Below are 21,477 nucleotides of genomic sequence, written 5' to 3'. Positions count from 1 at the left end.
ATCAGCTGTCATGGAAACCCTACAATGTTTGGGGGCTTTGTGAGACCCACACTATCAGTTTTTGTTTTTTCACTACAACCTCTCTTGACGGGATCAAACTGTCTGCCAAGAACTTTACATTAATTTTGCCCCCCTTCTGAAGCACTTTTAGAAAATTGGCAAAGCTTCCCACTTGTGACCTAGATTCCTTTCTCTCCATTCTTGCTTGCTGACTGTATCCTCCTGCACAATGTGCACGCTGTGTGAAATTGTTGTGAACTACATTAAACAGATGTTTACAATTTCAAGATACAGTGAAACCTTTTTTATATATTCTTTTTAGTATTTTCCCCAAAAAATGGAGTAAAAAAACTCAGGAGAGCCTTTTCATAAAGTACTACAATTGACACACATTCTCCGAGAGCAACAGAAAATACATGTTCGTGTCCACTTTTAATAGAATCCATTTTTAAAGAACCAGGTAATATTTTTACCCTTGAAGTGTTTACTGAGCAGTCTGAGGTTACGCTAAACAAAAGAAACACATCTTTCCCAGTCACCTTTAACCCAGATAAAGCTTCAGCTATCGCTAAGGTAGCAAACTGAAAGATTGTCAATGAAAAGGGAAGTGGAAGTACCTGTAAAGAATGGCAACAGCTGCTTCTGTCAAACTAAACTCATCTAATGAAACAAAAAAGTGTACGGCACCTTCAGCTCCACAAATGGCACCAGCATAAAGTTCTTCCTTGACTAGTCACTGAGTCAGCCTCTAAGTGGTAGTTTATAAGAGCTGAGCGGCGTGACAAAAGGGGGAAGAGAGGCTGGACAGCAGGAATGGGGGCGGGACTTTGTTTGAAGGATGGAGTTAAGGCGGGGCCTGTTCCAGTGGAAAACACAGCAGCCTGCCTGTTCGCCATGCTAGCTGTGCCTTTGCATGGAGGAGTTAGATAACTCTGCACAGACGGCATTGAGCAACAACCCTGATGCCTGAAGTGCATCAAGTCAATTCCATTTCCCTTTCCTCATACAGACGCACCAGTTCTGACACATCTCTGACCAAACACTGGCGGTCATGACTGAACATGACTTTGGTGTCTTTGTCTGGGATAAAACATCTACGTCTCTTTGTGTGAAATCTGACACGTGTAGGATCCAAACAATGATTTCAACATAAAGGTAGAAAATAATGCAAATGTATAGAGAAGATTCAAAGATATCTCAAGTGAAAAATTGAGGACAATTCTTATTTTATGTTTTTTAAAAATTATAATTTACCAGTATTTAAAAAGCACAGGTAAAAAGATGACAACAATAAGCATGTGTTATTAAAAAATACTTTTTGTATAAGCATTTTTCCTGTTACATCACAACTTGGTGGAAGTGCATTGTGGGAGCAGGTCTGTACCAATATCTGTTATCGTTTTTCATAAGCCACTAACACACTGTAGTACGGTCACAGAGGAGAGCAAAGATAAAGTAATAAACTTTTCTTATGTAATTTCTTTTTAATTTACAACTGATGACGTTGAGTAACGATTTAGTCTTATAAAAAAAACAAAATAAAAACAGAAAAGGGAGGAAACTTTCTGTGAGAATCTCAAGTCCACTTGCTCAATCCCTTTATTGTTACAGTTGAATAAATTCAATTTCCCCCCAAAGTTTGATGAGAAACAGGAGTTAAGTCTAAAATCTTTTCCTCTAAAGAGAGAACATGTCTCGTGCAGAGAAATACCTGCTTGAATAGTTTATCTTAGGGCCAAGACTGTTTCATAATTCTAGCCCTGTTTACATGCCTGTATGCATGGTGTATGGGGTCATGTGTTTATTCATGGGTCATTTGTCACCTGTATGTGTGACTGGGGGGGCAAGGGGTGGGTTGCTTTCTCTTTTTTTGTATTATGTTGTCTGTTATTAAATTGTGAAGCGCTTTGAGCTGCAATGAATAAGTAGCACTTTTTTCATAAATAAAGCTTGATTTGATTTCTTGAGTGGGGCTGAGCAGAACACTGTAGGACTGCATCCGAGGTCTCAAATATTTTACAGGCCGATCAGTAATTTTAGTCTTTATCTGTCGACAAAGTGCTCGTTTTAGGGCCTCTGGGTAACATGGTCAGAAACTGAAGGTGTAAAACTACATCCAAGTTCCGGTTTAATGTTTAAAATATTATCTAATGTTTATAGTGTTTGTTAGATCTTAACACCTCATTATAAAAATAATTAACTCTGTCATTACACTACTTTCTGTTTCATGGTTGATAAGAGAAAAATGGTTGCTTTGACAACCATGGTCAGAGAAACAAATATGCTTCCGGAGGATTTTGCATTCATTTCTCTAATGAAAGTCTCTTAAAGAAGGAACAGGTATTTTATCTTTTCTTTGTCTGTCTGTGTGTGTCGACGGAGAGGGTCACTGTGGTCCCTCCAGGCAACAAGGCAGCCACAAATGTAAGGCCATTACCGAGGCAGTTATAAAAATATATATATATATACATATATATATTTTTAATAACTATTTGTTTTTCTTTGTTTAGGAAGTCATAAAAAAACTGGACTGAGCAAGTCTGACATCACCCGTAGAAAATGGTTAACTTCCAGCTCAAAGACAAAGCAAATACAGACGTCACCACGTTGGAACCAGACATTGACAATAAGCAGTGATTGGTCCTGATTCTGAGTCATTTCTACGGCAACCACTCTTGTCAATCGGGAGTGAGCTCGTTGGAAGTCCACACCCCTTCCACTGAAAGCTGGCTCGGAAAATCAGTCGATCAAACTCTTCGAATGTTCGACCAGAGAGCAAACTTTTATCCAGACATCTGATTTGTCAGTTGATCATTTGAATAACTTGGAAAATATAATGAGAAAAAAAAGAACGTGTTAAAAAAGTAGCAGAGCAGGAAAAGTTCTACTGACTGAATAACAGCTGTTTGTTTCTTTGTGGAAGCCAATGGTTGTGTCTGAATTCCTTCCCTACTCACTCTATAGTGCGTTCTCCATTTTCTAGTGCTGTCCGAATCTACCATTCCAGAATCCAGGGCCCTAGAAAAACCACTGTGCATCGATGCTCACTAGATCAGCGAATATAGACCACAATGCATTGCATCGGAACACATTTTGCCAGAAAAATGTATTTAAATGTATTTTTGAATTAACCATCAACGTTAATATCTTCAGAAGACAGTGGATCATAAATAATCGTCAAAAAACTGTCATATCAATTAGATTCTAACTTGGTAAAATCAATGATGTCATATCTGCCATTTAAAAAAAAAAGTATTGACCGTGGAGACTGAATTACTTTTGAAAATGACAAATAACAGCTTTTTAGTAGTTTGGGGTAGGGTCGGGCGATGTCCCCTAAATTGGCCGTTGACGATGTTTGCTGTCAACCATCGGGATGGACGATGACATCGTCGGGGGGGGGGGTATTCGTTATTTTACTTATTTTAATTTTATTTCCCAACTAATGACTAATCTGCGATGATCCAGTATAAACGGAGGGAAGTGACATTAACAAAAAAAGTAACAGACAAACTAGAAAAGAAATGGTCCGCTCCCGCACTTAACTAGTCAAGTGGACCGGCGGAGCGCGGACTTCCAGCTTTGTGTTTGATGGGAAGGGAGAGGGGTGCTTTGTTATATGAGCGGTATGTGTGGGAGATTTAAGACTGCGATCCGTCCCGCAGCTCTAGGGGTACGAGCTACCGAACTCAGAACCGGGTCTAAAAGTGTGTCTCTGAGCACAGCTCGGATCGTCAGCAGACACACAAGGGTTTGAGCTTCAAAGCAGAAATGTCGCTCAGTCCTTAGAAAACATTAAAACAATGACGTGGATTTGTGTTTCCAGTTGTGTCCCGACTAAATAAAGGCTGATGTTATTCCCACATGTTTACGTGCAGCGCCACCCAAAGCTAATGCTGTTAGCCCGTGTTAGCATACTGCTAATCCTGGCTTCTTTCCGGCTCCGTTCAGAAAAAGCACTGACCATACGTATTAAAATTCAAATGATGAGCGAACAGGTGTTTCATAATAACCGTAACATTATTAAAAGCACGTTTAGAAGATCGTCTCGTATATTACCGAGTTGACATGTCAATGTATATAGCCGCTCGGCGCTGTTTACCATCGTTTTGCATTGAATTGTTACATTCAATAAAGTTTGAAAAAAAAAAGCCGCTCGGCGGAATTTATATACCCTTCCGGTTTTCAAACCCTACTGCGCATGTGCGAATGATTTATTCCGACCTTAGTGAACGTTTTAGAAAACATTTTTCTAGGCCCATGTACACGGTTGGATTCTAATCCGACCATTGATCCCATCAAGATATTTTGTACATGTAACCGCGGCTTATGGTGTCGACTCGCAACGTGGCGGGGGCGTGGCATCACGATGGTGTCTCTCCATCGGGATGTCAGTCACCCATCACGATGGACGATCGGCACAACCCTAGTTTGGGGTTAGGGCGGGAATTCAGATGTGATTTTGACTTCTTGGAACCAGCGGGTTCTTCCTGTTTGGTACTTCCTGTTTCCTGCACTTCATTGACTGGAAGTCAGTCCAGTTCCCTTATACAGTCAACTGAAAAAAATAAACAATTCTGAGGGTTCAAACTAACAACCCTGCAGCATGCATCATGGGAGTTGGAGTTTCTTGACTGATATGGTCTTATATTTCTTTGGCGTGACTGTCAGGAGTAAGTTAACAGTGTTTTTATTATTTTATAACAGTCATTTTATTTACTTGTAAAGTCTTTCTGACATTTGTTTGAGGCGATGTTTTCAATAAGATGAATCAGCAACTCATCTTTGATGATGTCCTGATCATCAAAGGTGAGTCATGCTGGCATCTAAATAAATAAACCTTTCATGTTACATAAACGAGCCAGGTTTCAAAAAAACTTACAAAAATTATGAACTCATCAAACCAAGCATGTTATGTAAGCGTGTCAGGATTCAAATCATTAAAAAACACATATAAACTCAGCAAACTTAACGTGCTACATCAGCGTGCCGGGTTTCAAAACAACTTCAACTTCAATAAATATCAAATTAGCATCTCTACGCAGACCTACGTCAGCGGGCCGGCTTTCAAAACAAGATATAAATGTCATATTCATGTCAACTTGGCTTAAATTTGTTCTAATTTGTTTACCAGGAGCTGTCAAATAACCTCCAATTTTCACCGTGAAGCCTTAAGAAACTTCAACGACTCAACAAAACGAGTGAAATGGCGCCACCCCGTGGCTCCCTGTGAAGCTGCAGGAAACCCCGTTTTCCCCGTCCGTTAGTCACAGTTAACGGCAGAAACGGACCCGTCTGTGTGTCATATCTACAGCCAGGACGACCTAAACTCCCCCACGCCGGTCACAGCCCGTCACAAAGGCACGCTAGCAACTTTTACACACGCTAGCGAACTCAGCAGGACGTGAAAAGGAATCTTGAACCTCTACGTCACGATACTCAAGCATAAACAAATAACTTACGTTGCGTCATTGAATCAGTGCTCGAAAAGGGAGTATTGAAGTGAATAACTAATAAAAATCTGGAGGTATAGACCTCAATTAAATAGTTTTTAGCAGTTCACACTGACCAGTGAAAGATTCGATTGAGTTGGAGTACTCCATAGTTTGCGTCACTTCCTGTATCCATATATGGTCATAAAGCGAGGATCTTTCACGACGCTCGAGCCTTTCGTTCGTCTCTAATGACTCTTTAGCTACTACTGTTATTATGACAGTTTTCAGTTATCAAAGGTCTATAAAATGTTAACAATGATCAATATTTAGTAAAATGTAGGTCGAAATAAATCAATCAAGGTTAAAACAGTTTCATATGATGGAGTTGATGAAAGATGTGGAGCATTTTGGGAAGATTTATTTCTATGAAATATGAATGCCAATACATTGCAAACAAAATTTTCTCAGAAGCAAAGGAAAATATTAAATATTTGCTTTCATAAACGTAGTTTTTTTTTTTTTTTTGCTTTTCAGAATTATTTTTGCTTTCCCAACACAAACATTTTCGTTGAAAAACCTTTTTTGGTTTCAAAAACTATATTTTTTGCTTTCAAAAAATATTTTTGCTGTTTGCACACAAATGTGTGTTTTCACGTGTTGTGTCACATCTCACTCTTCCTCAGTTTTTGATTTTGCGTTCATAAGTTTCAGTTTAGCGTGACAAAGCTGCCATCAAACAGCTGCTGATTAGTCCAGATTCTAAACAAACAGGTGTCTCTGTCTTGTATTGACGGAACCTGGAGACGGACACTGACTTTGGACTTTGCATCAGTTCAGTTCAACCGGGATTCTGCAGACTTCAACCATCCTGGCCCGTTTCTCTCAGAGTAAAACCCAGAAGGAGCAGCAAAGCAGCTAAAATCAAACAGGTTTGAATTGATTCATGTCAGTGTAGCGACCAGCAGGTTTAAAATGTCTGCAGCGGAAAAAAACCTCTGAGCTCCGACTCCATCCAACTGGAAGTTACATTTGATTACTATTACGTTGCAGAGGGCGGCGCTGGGCTTGCAGAGGAGTTGAAGCATTTCTTTGCACGCTACAAGAGGGAAAGAGGGCCCAGGGCAGCCACAGCTCAAGCTGTGACTGTGTCAACTTCAGCAGCAAGGTTCAAGAGCACGGGATGAAGAGCACACTGAAGACAGTGTACCCCAGGAAGGCTGCTGGACCAGATAGAGTGACCGGAAGGGTTCTAAGGGAGTGTGCAGACCAGCTGGCTGGGGTCTTTACCAAGATCCTCTACAAATCACTGTCCCAGTCCTTCATCCCACCATGCCTGAAGTCAGCCGCAATTATCCCGCTGCCCAAAAAATACCTCAATCAGCAACGTCAATGATTGCCGACCAGTCTCCTGTTATCATGAAGTGCTTTGAGAAACTGGTTCAACGGCGCATCATGTCCTGTCTCTCACCGGCATTTGACCCATGGTTTGATTCCCATGAGTGGAAATGTCCTTGGGCAAGACACTGAACCCCACCTTGCCTCTGGTGGGAGGTTGGCGCCAGTGTTCGACAGCAGAGCCGCCATCAGTGTGTGAATGTGTGTGACTGGGTGAATGGGTCCGTGACTGTAAAGCGCTTTGGGCCTTGTAGGTAGAAAAGCGCTATAAAAGTATACGCCATTTACCATTACCATTTCAGTTTGCATACAGACCTAACAGATCAACAGAGGATGCCATTGTCTAAGCACTCCACGCCGCCATCTCCCACCTGGAACAGCAGGGGTTCGACGCTAGGCTGCTCTTCTTTGACTTTGATACAATACTCCCAGACAGACGGACAAATAAACTGCTGGACACTGGTGTTGGATCAGAAATGTCCTCTCTGACCGTATTCAGAGAGTCCGAGTGGGTCCGCATCTCTTCACAGCTCTCAGCATCAACATTGGCTCACCACAAGGCTGTGCGCTCAGACCCCTTCTGTGCAGCCTGTATACATACATATGACTGTGTCAGCATCCACCCAGACTACACTGTCAGTAAGCCTGCAGACGACACCACCCTGGTGGGGCTCATCTCTGGTGGAAATGAAACAGCATACAGGGATGAGGTCCACAAGCTGGTGGGGTGGTGTGCAGAAAACAACTTGGTCCTCAACGTCTCCACGATCAAAGAACTAATTATTGACTTCAGGAGGAAGAAGCCCAACCTTCAAACTATCTGTCACCGCGTATTATGCAGAGCAACTTGTTCCGCGGGAACAACTGTCTCCATAAATTTATACGTCAAAGAAGACTCCCGGTTTTGTCTGGAAACAGCAGCTTTATGTTACTTTGAAGTTGAAGGCTCTTTTTGGTCTCCACACTCACTCTTTTCTCCCCACAGAAACTTTCCAAACACGTCACGCGTCGTGGCAAGACAGGCGGATGTGGTGAACAGAATTTGGTAGGTTTCAAAAATAAAACTTCCCTCTGAATCAGAAAATGAAAAAGTGGAAAGAAAGAAAGAAAGAAAGAAAGAAAGAAAGAAAGCAATACACAGGTTGTGTATTAATATACAACATATACACAAAATGAAAATTATACATTCCATTTACAAAATGATTTTTATCTTTAGGAATTTCTCTGTTGATAGTTTTGTAGAGCATGATGAGATATCGACTGACATAAAGTCTAAAGTTTCATCAGATTGTTTTCTGGTAAATTATTGGAAAATAATTAATATTACACAAACTATTGCAGTGTTTGGGACATTTAGGGAAAAAGCATTACATTTGTGTAAAAACAAGTTTCAATTCTGTCTTGCATTGCAGTTTTTTTATTGTATTTATTGCAACAGAAAACAATGTAAATGTAGAGCAGCACATTTTTAACTGTGTTTCTATGGCCTGCATACATTCTTACCTGCGGTTGGCTTTATCTTGTAGTTGACATCAACAGCATTAGCAGATCCACATTGTATGATATATTTTATTTAGATAATGGAGTAAAAAAGTGTTAGTCATTGTAATGTTTGATCCATGCTATACTCACTCTTGCTGACCGTCTGAAGCCTCTTGATATTTTGCCAGTTTTGCTGATTTTGTTTGAGCTGCACCCATTTCATAGTCTTCTTGTCACTTCAGGGATGAAGTTGGTGCATCTCTAACTGAGCAACCTATTTGAAGCAAAGTTGACTCAAATGAGATGAATCATTATACGGGTTGTAAATAAATTATCTCCTGAAACTTCTTCAAAAACGCTCTCCTGAACTGAAAAACTACAGATGTCTCTACATAAAGGAAAGCAAATCCTGATCTCATGGGACCTCTGTTCTTATCTTACCTTGAACCGTTTATTATTCTTTCTGCTATCTTGATGTCTCCTCTGAACTGTTTTTGTCAGTCAAGTCTTTAAAGAACTCCTTGTTCTTTTTTGTGTGGAGTTTGCATGTTCTCCCTGTGTGGGTTTTCTCTGGGTGCCGTGGCTTCCCCTTACCGCCCACAAACATGCTTCATGAGTCATTGGTGACTCTAAATAAGAGCTCTCAGACTCCAGGCTTTGGGGCCCGACATCTTGGAGGGTCTTAAGAAATCCTGCATCACCTGCTGCTGGTTACCTGGATCAAGTGTGTTTAGCCAATAAGGAGCTTCAGTGGTGGGTTTGTTGGAAAAAGATGTAGGACTCTGGAGGCCTGGAGTTTGAGACCTGTGTCCCAAATGATCTGTTGGAAGTGAATGTAAGTGTGTCTGTGTGTGTCTGTGCATGCAGCACATGGATGAACTGTCTGGGGTGCTCTCGGTTTTCACCCTGAAGTAGTTGGGATAGGCTCCAGCAAACCCCTGTAGTCCAACACACAACACAGGAGGAAGGAGGATACACATCTGTATTTTGTTGGTTTAGAACAAAATATATAACAAAACAAATTAAGAAAAAATGATCCTTTGCATGTCTGGTCCAAGTGTTTTTTGATGCTCCTTCTTGATATATTTTGCATTGTTTTTTTGTCAAATAAACACAAGTACTCCACTACCAGTTTTCATAGTTTATTCTTTGAAAATGTTATCAGTGCCTTTTACAATGTTGTAAATGTCAACAGTTTGCAATAAACTCTAAAAACACGGCGCCATCGTGGAGATATTCTGTTGAATTCTTAGACAAATGTACGTAAGTTGAAGATTAAACGTCTTTTGTCAAAATGCTGGGGGAACTGAAGCTAATCATTTACAGCCACAAAAAAGCCTGCAGCATCTAAAAATCATTTAGACAAAGCAGCTTTCACCAGTTTGGATAGTTCAGACTGGAGCATGTGTTAAAAAATTACAGGGAGTAAAAAAGCACAGACACAGGTAAAGCATTGTAACACATGTTAAACAAGTCTGTAAACATAAAAGTAGTTTGGAGTTTACATCCTCCCAAATTTGGATGGCTAAAACATACAGTTAGGCACACAGAGAGCTGCACAACAGCTTCAGAAATCATAGTAGGCTATAGCAGGCTATCTTGTACACATTTCCCCATTTGTCCCACAAAGGCATTTCATAATGATCAAAGATTTCCACAAACCTCTTATTGCTGTAAATAGTCTTTGCACAGAAGTAAAACTGTTATAATTCAGAGGGATGGGCCAGCTCAGTGTTGAACCACAGTCATTTAAATTCAGCAAAAAAGTATGTTACTCTTCTTTCTAGATAGCAAAATTGACCAAAATAGTGCAGTTATCATGTTACTAGAGGTTACTGAGTGTGTTGACTTCATCAAACCAAGTTCTTGCAATGCACTGCCTTTTCAATTTTCCAGGGAGACTTCAGTGAGATGTCACAATACTTTTCCAGTTTCTAGACATGTACACAAATGGAAAATACCCCTTTTTCACTCTGCTGTGCTTCAAAAATGTAAAAGTACAGTTTCTCAAAGGCTTACACTCTCTTCAGGGAGTCTCTGAACTGGCAACCTTTCAAGGTTTTTGACTTATTTTGTCTTCATTGTGTTGACCCAACTTCTCTTGTCCTTGACAAAGCTTGCAAATGAGAGACACAAGAAGAAAAGCAGATCAGAAATAAATACATTGATTTGTTAAGGCCTTTCTGTCAGTCAATTTATGATCCAACAAGGTGCTAAAGAGATCTGAGTAAGTTGTCATGGTCAGGCAAGCAGGCGAGACCAGATAAAGGGAATAACCACAGGTGAAGATGTAACAGAGTTCCAAGAGTTTATTAACAGAAATTCACTGCACATATAGTTAAGAAAAGCATGAAGCCAAAACGGATGAACTACACAGCTAGAATGAACTTCAGCATATACAAGGCAAGCCAACACTGAAGACACAGAGTGGTCTTAAATGCAGTGTGGTTAATCAGTGCAGGCCGGCTGTGACCTCTCAACAGGATCCACAGGTGGGTGGGTAAAGTCACAGCCAGCCGGCTAAGAGACCCAAGAGGAAGACAAATGTTGGCACCACATTTACTTTCATTAACAAAGCCCATTTTCACTGTTCCTAATTTTCATGATGTCATTTAATCTCAGTAAAAACATTGTTCATCCATCCATCCATCCATCCATCCATCCATCCATCCATCCATCCATCCATCCATCCATCCATCCATCCATCCATCCATCCATCCATCCATTCATCCATCCATCCATCCATCCATCCATCCATCCATCCATCCATCCATCCATCCATCCATTCATCCATCCATCCATCCATCCATCCATCCATCCATCCATCCATCCATCCATTCATCCATCCATCCATCCATCCACTCCATCCCAGGCAGCATTCCAGACTTGGATAATGGAGACCCCAGGCCCCTTGCCCCATAGAACCCCTGGAGCCCGGACCAGAACCCCACCACCACCAACAAGTCGGAATCCCACTTCTTTGTTGGCTATGTATACCTGTTGGCTCCAAAAACGTTCACCTGTCAACAAGTAGACAATACAAATAATTTTCACACACGCGCATACCTATACATTCAAACCAACTAGTGTGAAACATTTCATTCAATCACGCAAACTATTTGTGCAAACGTGAGCTAACATCTGTGCTCAAGTGAATCTTTATGTTCTTCTAAAGTGGATGATGGAATGTGAAAAGAAGGAGGGAGAGTGCCCAGTCATCCCCACACCAAGACCCCCGCCGCAGCAGCAGCGGCAGCCAGAACCCCCCCAACACCCGCATGGCAGCAGATAGAGAACAACTGCCCCCCGGGCGATCACATCCGCCACCCAGGCCAGGGCCAGCAGGACCGGCATGGGGCAGAGAGATAGATTGATTTTAACAAATTACTATCAATATTGTCATAACCAAGTGAACTGTCTCAGAAAAAAATGAGTTAAATTTTGCAGCAATTTGGTGAGGGGCTGAAACAAATTATCATAAACATGAAATTCATTGGATAGCTGTTTTTTTAGTAGTGTTTTTATTCAGTATTGCGTTGATAGTTTTCCAAAGGCAGGCAACATTGTTTTTACGCTGGGCTAACTTTGTATTATAAAAGTGAACGTTTGCTCCTTTTATGAAATGGTTTAACCTGTTTCTATATTTTTTGAGTGTAGGACAAGTCAGGTATTTTTATATAACTTATGCTTGGTCTTCAAGGATTTTATCAAAGCTGAAGTGATCCATGGTTTTGAACATTTGGCCTTATGAGGCCCAGGCTGAAGAGGAAAACAGCAATTGTAAACCTCTGAAATAATTTTCATGAAGACAGTAAAAGCTTTTTGGGGATCTTATAGCTGATACAGCTCAGTCCATTGCAATTGACTGACTATATTTCTAAATTTAATTTTATTCATTTCAGTAAGATTCCTCCTATATTCAATACTTTCCGACACAGGGCTGCTTTGTCTAATCTCAGTACATGTTTTGTGAAAAAAATAGGGCAGTGGTCAGCCACGTCCATGCACAACACCCCAGGTTTCATAGTATGTTGGTGAAGATATTATCTTATGGGTTGCTGAATTACAGTATTTGTCACTCAAGTAGGACTGTAATCATTGGATAAAAACTATGAGAATACATGATGTAAAGAAATTCTTTGATTGCTAAATCTGTTTCATAATTAAACAGATTAATATTAAAATCACCCATTAAATAACACTTCTTTCCCTCTTTAGAAACTAGGTCCAATACATTAGAAATATTAGCAACAAACTCAGTCAAATTACAATTAGGCGGTCTATTAATAGAATTGATTATAAAGAACTTTGTTTCTATGGCTCCAACTTCTGTTTCAAAATCAAAAAGCTCCTCAATGTCACATCTTACTTTAAATTGTAAGCCAGAGTTTAAAAACAAGAAAACCCGTCCTCCCTTCCTTTTCTACATCTATAAACATGCATGTAATCCATGATGTTAAAGGTATCTGCTATATTTTCAGTAAGCCAAGTTTCTGTTAATCCAATTACATCAAAGCTAAAATCAAGATTTACAAGACAAGCAGATAATACATCATAATTTTTAGAACGGCATTGATGTGTAGGAGAGAGAAGTGATTCCTAGTCGCAAAAGAATTAGTACGATTTTCAAATACGCTTTCACAATAGTATTCAGACGTACCAAAAGTATTTTCTTTAATCTGAGAAATACAGTTTTGGTCTGGGTCATGCTCAAGTAGAAAACTCAGTGCAGAGGAGCCCCACAATTCATTGTCGTGGGTAGTCAGAATAAGACAGATGAAAACATAATCCTTGGCGGTAGGTTTATTCTAGCAGGACAGGACAGTTTAAAATCTGCTGTTAGCTTCCGTCTGCTGTTGTTGACGGGGTTAAACTATGAGTTTATCATAGCTAATGACAGCAAAGTTTCCTCTCTCTCTCTGGCCTGCTTCATTGCAGGTAGTAGCTCAGCTCTCTTCTTTCTGATACCATCAGAGAAATCCTCATTGACATAGATGCCAGAGTTTTTCAGGTGAGCGTTAGCCTTTGGTAGGATACGTTCTTTGTCTTTCTTTTCAGCATGTTGCTGATGAATTCCCTGGCTTTCTTTTCAGAATGTAACCAGGACTCACAGGCAGCGTCTTGAGCCCGTCCGTCAATAATGACATTATTTCGTCTACTCTGGTTTTCTAATGAGTCAATTTGGGTAGACATATCAGAAATGTCAGTCTTGTCAAAGCTCTGGGTAGGCAGTTGTTGCAATTGAGATTCAAATGAGGCAACCTTTTTCTCCATTCCCCTCAGATCATCAATTTGACCCTGAGAAAATTGAAGGCTGCTCTTCATCTCCTGCACATCTTTTCTCACACCATCAATTCTGGTATTGACAGAATCCAAAACCATTTTTGTAAATGACAGGAAGTTTGACTCTTTTTTATTCATCATTTCAACATAAAATGTTTTTTGTTGTTCCAACATGTCTCTTAAAACCTCTTTAAAACCTTTTAAAACCTAAATAAAATCTATTAAATAAAAAAATATTTATATAACTTTCTTTTACTTAATAGATTATATATACATATACATATATATTGTAGCATCCCCGTGTTCTGTTCATTCGTTGGTGTTTTGTTGGATGCTGGGTTGCTCTGTTGATTGTGGAGAACGGTGGGCGTGGCGGGAGAGGGGAGGAAGAGCCGCGAGACTAGGAGGGAAGCTCGTTTTTTTGGGTGGGAAGCCTGTCCCTGTTTTTGTACGGCGTGGTTACGGCCGACAGTAACCGAGTGTTCGGAATAAATGAGGAGTTTATGGTGAAACCAGCGTCTGCATTCATTGAAACGCTACATTGGTGTCAGAAGTGAAAGCAATCAAACAAAAAAAAGGAGAACTTCTGAGTTCTGACTCACCTCACCGCTAGTCTGGTAGGGCTTGCCGTGCATTGCAACTCAGTCAGCGGAGAAGATGGCGACGCCGCGAGGAAAACCCGACGCTCGTCCCAAAATTAAGGAGGAGATGACGCACGATGATCGCGCTGGTCTGTCTGGACATCTGGTAGGATTGAGCCACGCTGCGGAGCACGTAGCCCGTCTGAGACAAACAGCCAGGGAGATGGCTGCTGATGCCGGCTTCAGCGAGGCAGCCAGAGCCGGCGCGAAAAAGCCCGAGGACAGATTGCACGTTGGCTGGAGGAGTTGGCACCGTACACCTTCAAAGTGGAGTACAGAGCAGGAGCTCACCATACCAACGCTGATGCCATGTCCCGGCGGCCCTGTGGCCCTCTTGGGTGCGGATACTGTGAAAAAAGGGAGACCCGGGAAACAGAGCTCTGCGTTGAGGAGCTGGGCCCCGTGGACAACCGTGATGACCCGATCTGCAGGGCAATACAACTCGTCAGCCCCCTTGAATGGAGAGCACAACAGGAACAGGATGTTGACCTGAAACCTGTGCTGCGGTGGGCGGAGGCTGGGCAGAAACCAAAGTGGGAGGAGGTAGCTGGGTGTTCACCAACCACCAAAGGACTGTTAGAAAAGTTCGGGGCCCTACGATTGAAGGACGGGGTGCTTCAGAGAGCCTGGAAGGAACCAGCAACAGGGGAGGAGAGGTGGCAGATTGTGGTCCCCAGTTCCCTGAAACAATCTGTTCTAAAAACCTGTCACGGAACTACAGGAGCTGGCCATTTCGGAATTTCAAAAACTCTTCGACGACTCCGACAAGGGTTTTATTGGGGCCGGTTGAGGAGGGATGTCGAAGACTTTTGCCGTCGCTGCGATCTCTGTACAGCATACAAGGGCCGTCAGATCAGTCACGTGCCCAGCTCCAGCAGTTGGCTGTGGGCGCCCCAATGGAGAGGGTAGCTGTGGACATTATGGGCCCCTTTCCCCGCACAGACCACGGCAACCGCTATGTTCTCGTAGCCATGGACTATTTTACAAAATGGCCCGAGGCATACGCCATACCAGACCAGGAAGCAGAGACTGTAGCAGATGCTTTGGTGGCTGGGATGTTTGCCAGATTTGGAACACCGGAGATCATCCACAGCGATCAAGGCAGAAATTTTGAGTCTGCAGTATTTGGTGCTATGTGTAAGCAGCTGGGCATACAAAAGACACGGACCACACCTTTGCATCCCCAGAGCGATGGATTGGTCGAACGGTTCAACAAAACGTTGGCAAAACAACTTGCCATCCTCACAGCTGAACACCAACGGGATTGGGACTGTCATTTACCCCTTGTTCTTTTGGCCTACAGGTCTGCTGTGCAGGATTCTACATTGTGCACTCCTGCTCTGCTGATGTTGGGACGAGAGCTACGGACACCAGCCGAGATGGCTTTTGGTAAAACCCCAGACACACCAGCAGTTCCACCAGGACCGGAATATGCCAGGAGACTCCAGGACCGGATGGACTCTGCCCATGCATTTGCTCGTGATCAGCTACAGAAAGCGGGTGTACGACAGAAACGGAACTATGACATGAGGGCCAGAGGAAGAGACTTTAAAGCTGGGGACCTAGTGTGGGTGTACAGTCCTAAACGGAGGAAGGGTAGGTGCCCCAAACTTGACTGCCACTGGGTTGGGCCTTGTGAAGTGTTGGAGGTGCTGGGTGAGGTAGTATATAGGGTCCGACTCCCACCTAGGGGAAGACGGGTGGTTCTCCACCTGGACCGGCTTGCCCCTTATAGAGGTGATGCTCAACCTCAGCAGTTTTCTGGACCCCCAAAACATCCTCCAAGAAATGTGACACCCCCATCCGACGTACATTCTTGCCCCCTTCTACAACCTTCTCTTTCTGCCCCTTCCCTGGACTCTACCCCTGCTCCTCAGCTGGAGGTCCCAGAAACACGAGCACAACCCCAAACTCTCACTCCAAGGAGGCCTCAGAGACAGAGAAAGCCTCCAGGCCACCTCAAGGACTTTTTCTGCGGCCCCTCGGGACGAGGGACTTTGTAAGGGGGAGACAGTGTAGCATCCCCGTGTTCTGTTCATTCGTTGGTGTTTTGTTGGATGCTGGGTTGCTCTGTTGATTGTGGAGAACGGTGGGCGTGGCGGGAGAGGGGAGGAAGAGCCGCGAGACTAGGAGGGAAGCTCGTTTTTTTGGGTGGGAAGCCTGTCCCTGTTTTTGTACGGCGTGGTTACGGCCGACAGTAACCGAGTGTTCGGAATAAATGAGGAGTTTATGGTGAAACCAGCGTCTGCATTCATTGAAACGCTACAATATATATATATATATATATATATATATATATATATATATATATATATATATATATATATATATATATATATATATATATATATATACATATATATATGAACACTATAGCACATGTTTGTTAGTTACATGTTTGTTTGAACATTGTTGTTTATATACTGATGATTAAAAACTACACAGTAAGATTACACAAAGATACTTTTGTATTAACAGATGAGGCGTTTTATTACAAAGACAGAAAGCAGCGACTATCATACGTCACGCTCTGTTAACCGTGCAGTAGGGGGAGCATCATGGCATTTCAAAGGCGCTGCTGGCTCCGTACGAAGCGCGTTCCACGTAAAAAACAGCTTCCTTAATGAGCTCGTATTTATCGGGCGAGAACTGCAGAGGCGATAGCAGGAGGAGACACGGGGCGGCTTCAATAATCACTCTGTTTCTCCGGAGTGATCTTCTGCCAGGGACTTGACATGCTGCGGGGCAGAAAGGGACTTTCTGATGACAGAGAGGTTGCGCTCAGTGTTTTTAAACACGCATGTGCAGTGGCATATGTATCAGAGGATGTCCGATTGGCCAATCCACATGTCAATCAAGTCCCGTACTTCTCAGTGAGGATTTTGATTGGCTGGTGGATTTTTTAGAAGTACACCTTTATTTTTTTGTTATTTATCTTTGCTGGCCTGCGATCTACCCTCATGTCCTTGAAGATCGACCGGTCGATTGCGATCGACGTAATGAGCACCCCTGGTTCTAAAACCTTCAGCCTCTTTCCACCGCTACCAACAACACGCCTATCCATGTGACAAAGTTGAGTGCGGACAAATCTTCTAACTGTAGTGCTGTTTAAGGGTCTATCCGGGCTGCTCATTCCTGGTCCTTGAGATCTCCCACCCTGACTGTTTTCCAGATCAATCCCATGTCTCCACACTCCACACATGCCTGAATGAACTCACCTGGTCCAGGTAATCAGTAGTAAGAAATGCAGGGAGAGCTGGAAAACAGCAGGGTGGTAGATCTCCAGGACCAGTAATGAGCAGCCCTCATCATGCTTTTCTCAAGCCTTTCAGAGTAAACTATATCCATATATATGATCATTTATTACCTTTGGCACACTCAAGAGCAATTTTTGATGAAATATTCGCATTTTTCGCATTTTATTTTGCCGCCCGGAAGTAAAACGACTCGATCTCTGAGGCTCCGCCTTTCACTCCTTTCACTCAATTTCATGACATCATCCCAGAGTCGGCCTTGGTGGCGTGTCTGAGTTTCTCCCATAAAAAAAAAAAAACATCGTAACTTTTACAAAGATGGATGAACATATTGTTCATCTAAACTGAAAGCGTTAAGCTGATCACCGCTAGCTCCACTGAGAAAATGGGCGTGTGTGTTAGTCTGGGGGCGGGGCTGGCAGCGCAGACTCTTCCTGGAAGGGGCTGTTCCTCACTTTGTGATGTCACAATGTGAGAACCAGCTCATTTTCATGAATGGGAGGGGCTGGTGCTCAGAGAGCAGGTTTTTAGAGGAATACTCAGAAATTTTTGAATGGTTAAATAATACCACTGGGGATGTTTCTAGTAAGGAATGAACATTATAAAACACTGAAAAGCTCAAAAAGTTGATTTGGTCCCTTAAATTTGTAACATTGGACTAAAAAAGTCAACCATTTACCTGCTACTGATAACATGCTGAACTGATTTGAAAATGTCACCTTTTATGGATTTAGATTTGTAAGTGACTGAATTAAAAGGCACAGAAATATACCACATTTACTTTAGCAGAGCATAGATCCTATCAACATGGTGAAACGGATCTTTACAAGACATCTCCATGCTCGTCACAGTAGACGTTGGACACCATGACTCTGTGTTCCTGCAGAGTTATGGTTCTCTCAGTTGAATATCACACGGAGTTGATGATAAGCATAAAAATTGTGAATAGAGAAGAGCTGTTATAAATACTACCATGAGGCATTGCACTTGGCCAGACTGCCATGTAAGACATATAGAAACCACCATGGGCCTCATTTAAACTTGGAGCTCACCACTGTTCACTAAAAAGTTGGTAAGTAGATTATGACCAGAAAGAGCAACTAACTAAAATGCAACATTTAGTGATATGATACAGACTTTGGGACATCCTAAAATATAAACACAGCACCCCGGAGGACATCTGCCAATTTTGCAGTGAGTCACAGCAAAACAAAACAACACCATTGCAAGAACATCCGTGATCTCCTGAGCGCCCTCTTCTGGAGCCGTGTGTAATGGCTGCCCACGCTACCACCCCATCAGGGCAGTAACCTCCAGCACCACACGCTACATATATGGTCTCACTTTACATCGTGCACACACTTTCTATTTTTTCTTTTCAAATATAACACATAAAAACCCCTTTGTTTGGTTTAAATATATTAACACTGTTTGAAGCTTTATTTGGTGTTTTTTGAGTCAGTGTTGCTGAGGGGACCATTGTTGGTGCTGCCATCTGCTGCTGGAACCATCAAGTCAGGCCTGACACGAGAAAGCATGCCAGAGGCCTTCTATTCAGCAGGCCGCTAACTGGACTGAACCATTGCCCGGGGGACAAGAAACTATTTTTGTGTTGAAAATTGCTTTACTTTAAATTCTATTTGATGTCTATTAGTTTTATTAATTTTGTATGTTAGTTTACCATAGAATGGACTTTAATTTTGTTTGTTTGCTGTATTTCGTAGCTTGTCTTGGTCTTGGTCAGCCATTATATATGTTCACTGTCGTTTCCAGTTAGTCCGGTCTGTTTAAGTAAGTTTCCTTGTCTGTTCAGTTGAATTTAACGCTTTAGTTAATCTTGTTACTTTGAGCTCTTTTAAGAGGCCAATTTTTTCCATCTGGATGTTTTTTAAAATGAATTTAATTATTTTTGAAACAATTTTTGCTGTCCTTGGCTTATACGTCTCAGTCCACCACACGGTGCTGCTGCCTGCTTCACTTTGTGTCTTTTCAATGCGGCTTTATGTCAGATCCAGAAATAAGCAATAGACAAACCTGAAATATATTACATTTTAAATCCCAAGCGTGGACATGTATATATATTTTTTAAATATAGCATTACATTATTAACATATGCCGAGTATGTGATTGTGCAATCAGCTGTACGGCAGAGCTCCAAGCTGCATCACTTCACAGCCTGTGCTGGAATTGAACAGGAAATATGCAAAATACAGCGATTTGAAGGATAAAAATCATTCAAATGATCAGAATACTACATATAAATGGCATTTTTAGCACAGATTATGCAACACATTACTTTTATCATTAGTATCCATGTTATGATGGCAGATGACAGTGATGTGCCTCACCTGACTACACATCCCTGATAAACATGTAAATCCACCATTTAGTTTTAAGCAGGAAAATATTACAAATAGAATTTATTTTTTTAATAAAAGTTTGATCCTCATTTTGCAACTATAGCCTATAATATTTTATTTATCCCTAAAGTTAGATGCAGAAATTATAAATCCAAGTCAAATAAAAGTTGTGTATTATTAACAGGACTGAAGTAACAGTGACTTTTCAATAACTGTAGAAAATAGAAAAATGATCAAAATATAGTCAAGTTTTTAATTGAATTACATTTAAAGGTTGTTGCTGTATGTAGCCCCACGCTATAAGGGTTACCTGAACACGCATGCTTGCACACACACAAACAACCCCCCCATGCACACACACAACGCCCTCTAATTTAAATGTCCATGGCACAGCCAAGGGTTCTTTTATCTTGAGGAACAGACACGCATGTCTAACTAGGTTTGTGTGCGCTCCTCTGTTTGGAGTGGTTCTCATAGACGAGTGGCTGTACTTGTCCTCCAGGCCACACCTCACAAAGAGTCAATGTGCTGCACTTGACAAAAGAGCGGCGTCTTGTTTTCAAAGGCGGAGGTCGCGGGGAGAATACTCGGTCTGCTAAAGGTAAAATGATTAGGATTTTTTTTAATTATTATTTTTTGTGTTAGCAGGAAAAATAACTCAACAAATTTCATGATTTAGAAAAAGTAAAAAAACGAATAGAAAATATATTCATGATTTTAAGCAGATGTTTGGCAGGCTTATCCTAACTGCACTGTGGTCTTCTTAAATACCTTACCCAAAACTGCATATAAAGAGGGTTAACTATAAGGTTATGACTTGCATTTTGTGAAGCAGATGTATTTTTTAATAATTTGGTTTCTAAGATCTGTTTAAATATTATTTTGTCTATACATACCTGGGAGACCAACTTCCCAGGGCATTGTAGAAAGTGACTCCATTTCTTATTGTCTTTAATTCTGCATTACTATTTCATCACCAGAATGCCAACATTTGAAGTACTGTAACTACAACATCTAAAAAAAAGCTGTTCAGAAAAACTAGAACTCAAGATTCCACTTTAATCTATTAATGACGGTGGCAAACATGGAAATTTGTCACAATAAATTTCCTGCAGCAAACAGGAAGGTCTTGATCCAAATGTCAGACAGAATAAGAGGACTTTCATCAATATATCAACAGCCCAATGTTGGTAATGAAACAGCAAGCTCAATGCACTCAAACACAAACGAACATGTTGCACATCTGGAGGGTTAGATAACATGAGGAGAAGACTGCAAACTGCTGTGAAGCTTATCTTAACCTCGCAAAGACCAATTACTAAGAAATGCTGGTAGAATTGTTACAGTCCATTAACAATAAAAACAAATTAAAATAAAAACTATCCACATTTTTATGAAGCTGTGCAATATGTACAGGCACATTATTGAAAGCTGTGAAGTTGAGATGGCTTGATTAAAGTCCACAGCTAGAACTACAACAGCTCTGACAAACTGATATTTCCTCATTTGCCTGCAAACATTGTCCTGTGAAAAATGTTCCATGGCATGCTGGGAAGTTTGCATGGGCACTTTGGTCAAGATGCCGATTGGTTTTTGAAAACCTTGCAATGTGTGCGTGAAGCTAAAA

At 41.5% G+C, this 21,477-nt stretch overlaps 2 protein-coding genes across 13 annotated transcripts in view; one reads left to right on the top strand and one right to left on the bottom strand.

Annotated features, from left to right (window-relative positions):
- The window catches only part of LOC101167601 (sodium- and chloride-dependent GABA transporter 2), a 34,158-nt gene extending 25,318 nt beyond the window's left edge, over positions 1–8,840 (bottom strand). For 2 of the 12 annotated variants that reach the window (XM_078946777.1, XM_078946778.1), the window contains exon 1: positions 8,463–8,598. In XM_078946777.1, coding sequence (XP_078802903.1) covers positions 8,463–8,530 — 68 coding nt within the window. In that variant the 5' untranslated portion in view covers positions 8,531–8,598. Of the gene's footprint in view, positions 1–617; positions 782–5,462; positions 5,706–8,462; positions 8,599–8,753 lie in introns of those variants that run through there. The other 10 variants (XM_011494609.4, XM_011494607.4, XM_078946776.1 and 7 more) reach the window with 9 other exon arrangements.
- Positions 8,841–20,314: 11,474 nt separating this feature from the next.
- The window catches only part of LOC101159554 (sodium- and chloride-dependent GABA transporter 2), a 13,446-nt gene continuing 12,283 nt past the window's right edge, over positions 20,315–21,477 (top strand). Inside the window, exon 1 of the mRNA XM_023954662.2 lies at positions 20,315–20,451. The gene's annotated coding sequence lies outside the window, so the exon portion shown is untranslated. The remainder of the gene's footprint in view (positions 20,452–21,477) is intronic.

This window comes from Oryzias latipes, chromosome 5 (genome assembly GCF_053564925.1).
Source record: "Oryzias latipes strain Hd-rR chromosome 5, Olatipes_Hd-rR_3.1".
Taxonomy (NCBI): domain Eukaryota; kingdom Metazoa; phylum Chordata; class Actinopteri; order Beloniformes; family Adrianichthyidae; genus Oryzias; species Oryzias latipes.
This window is presented reverse-complemented; position numbering and strand designations above follow the sequence as displayed.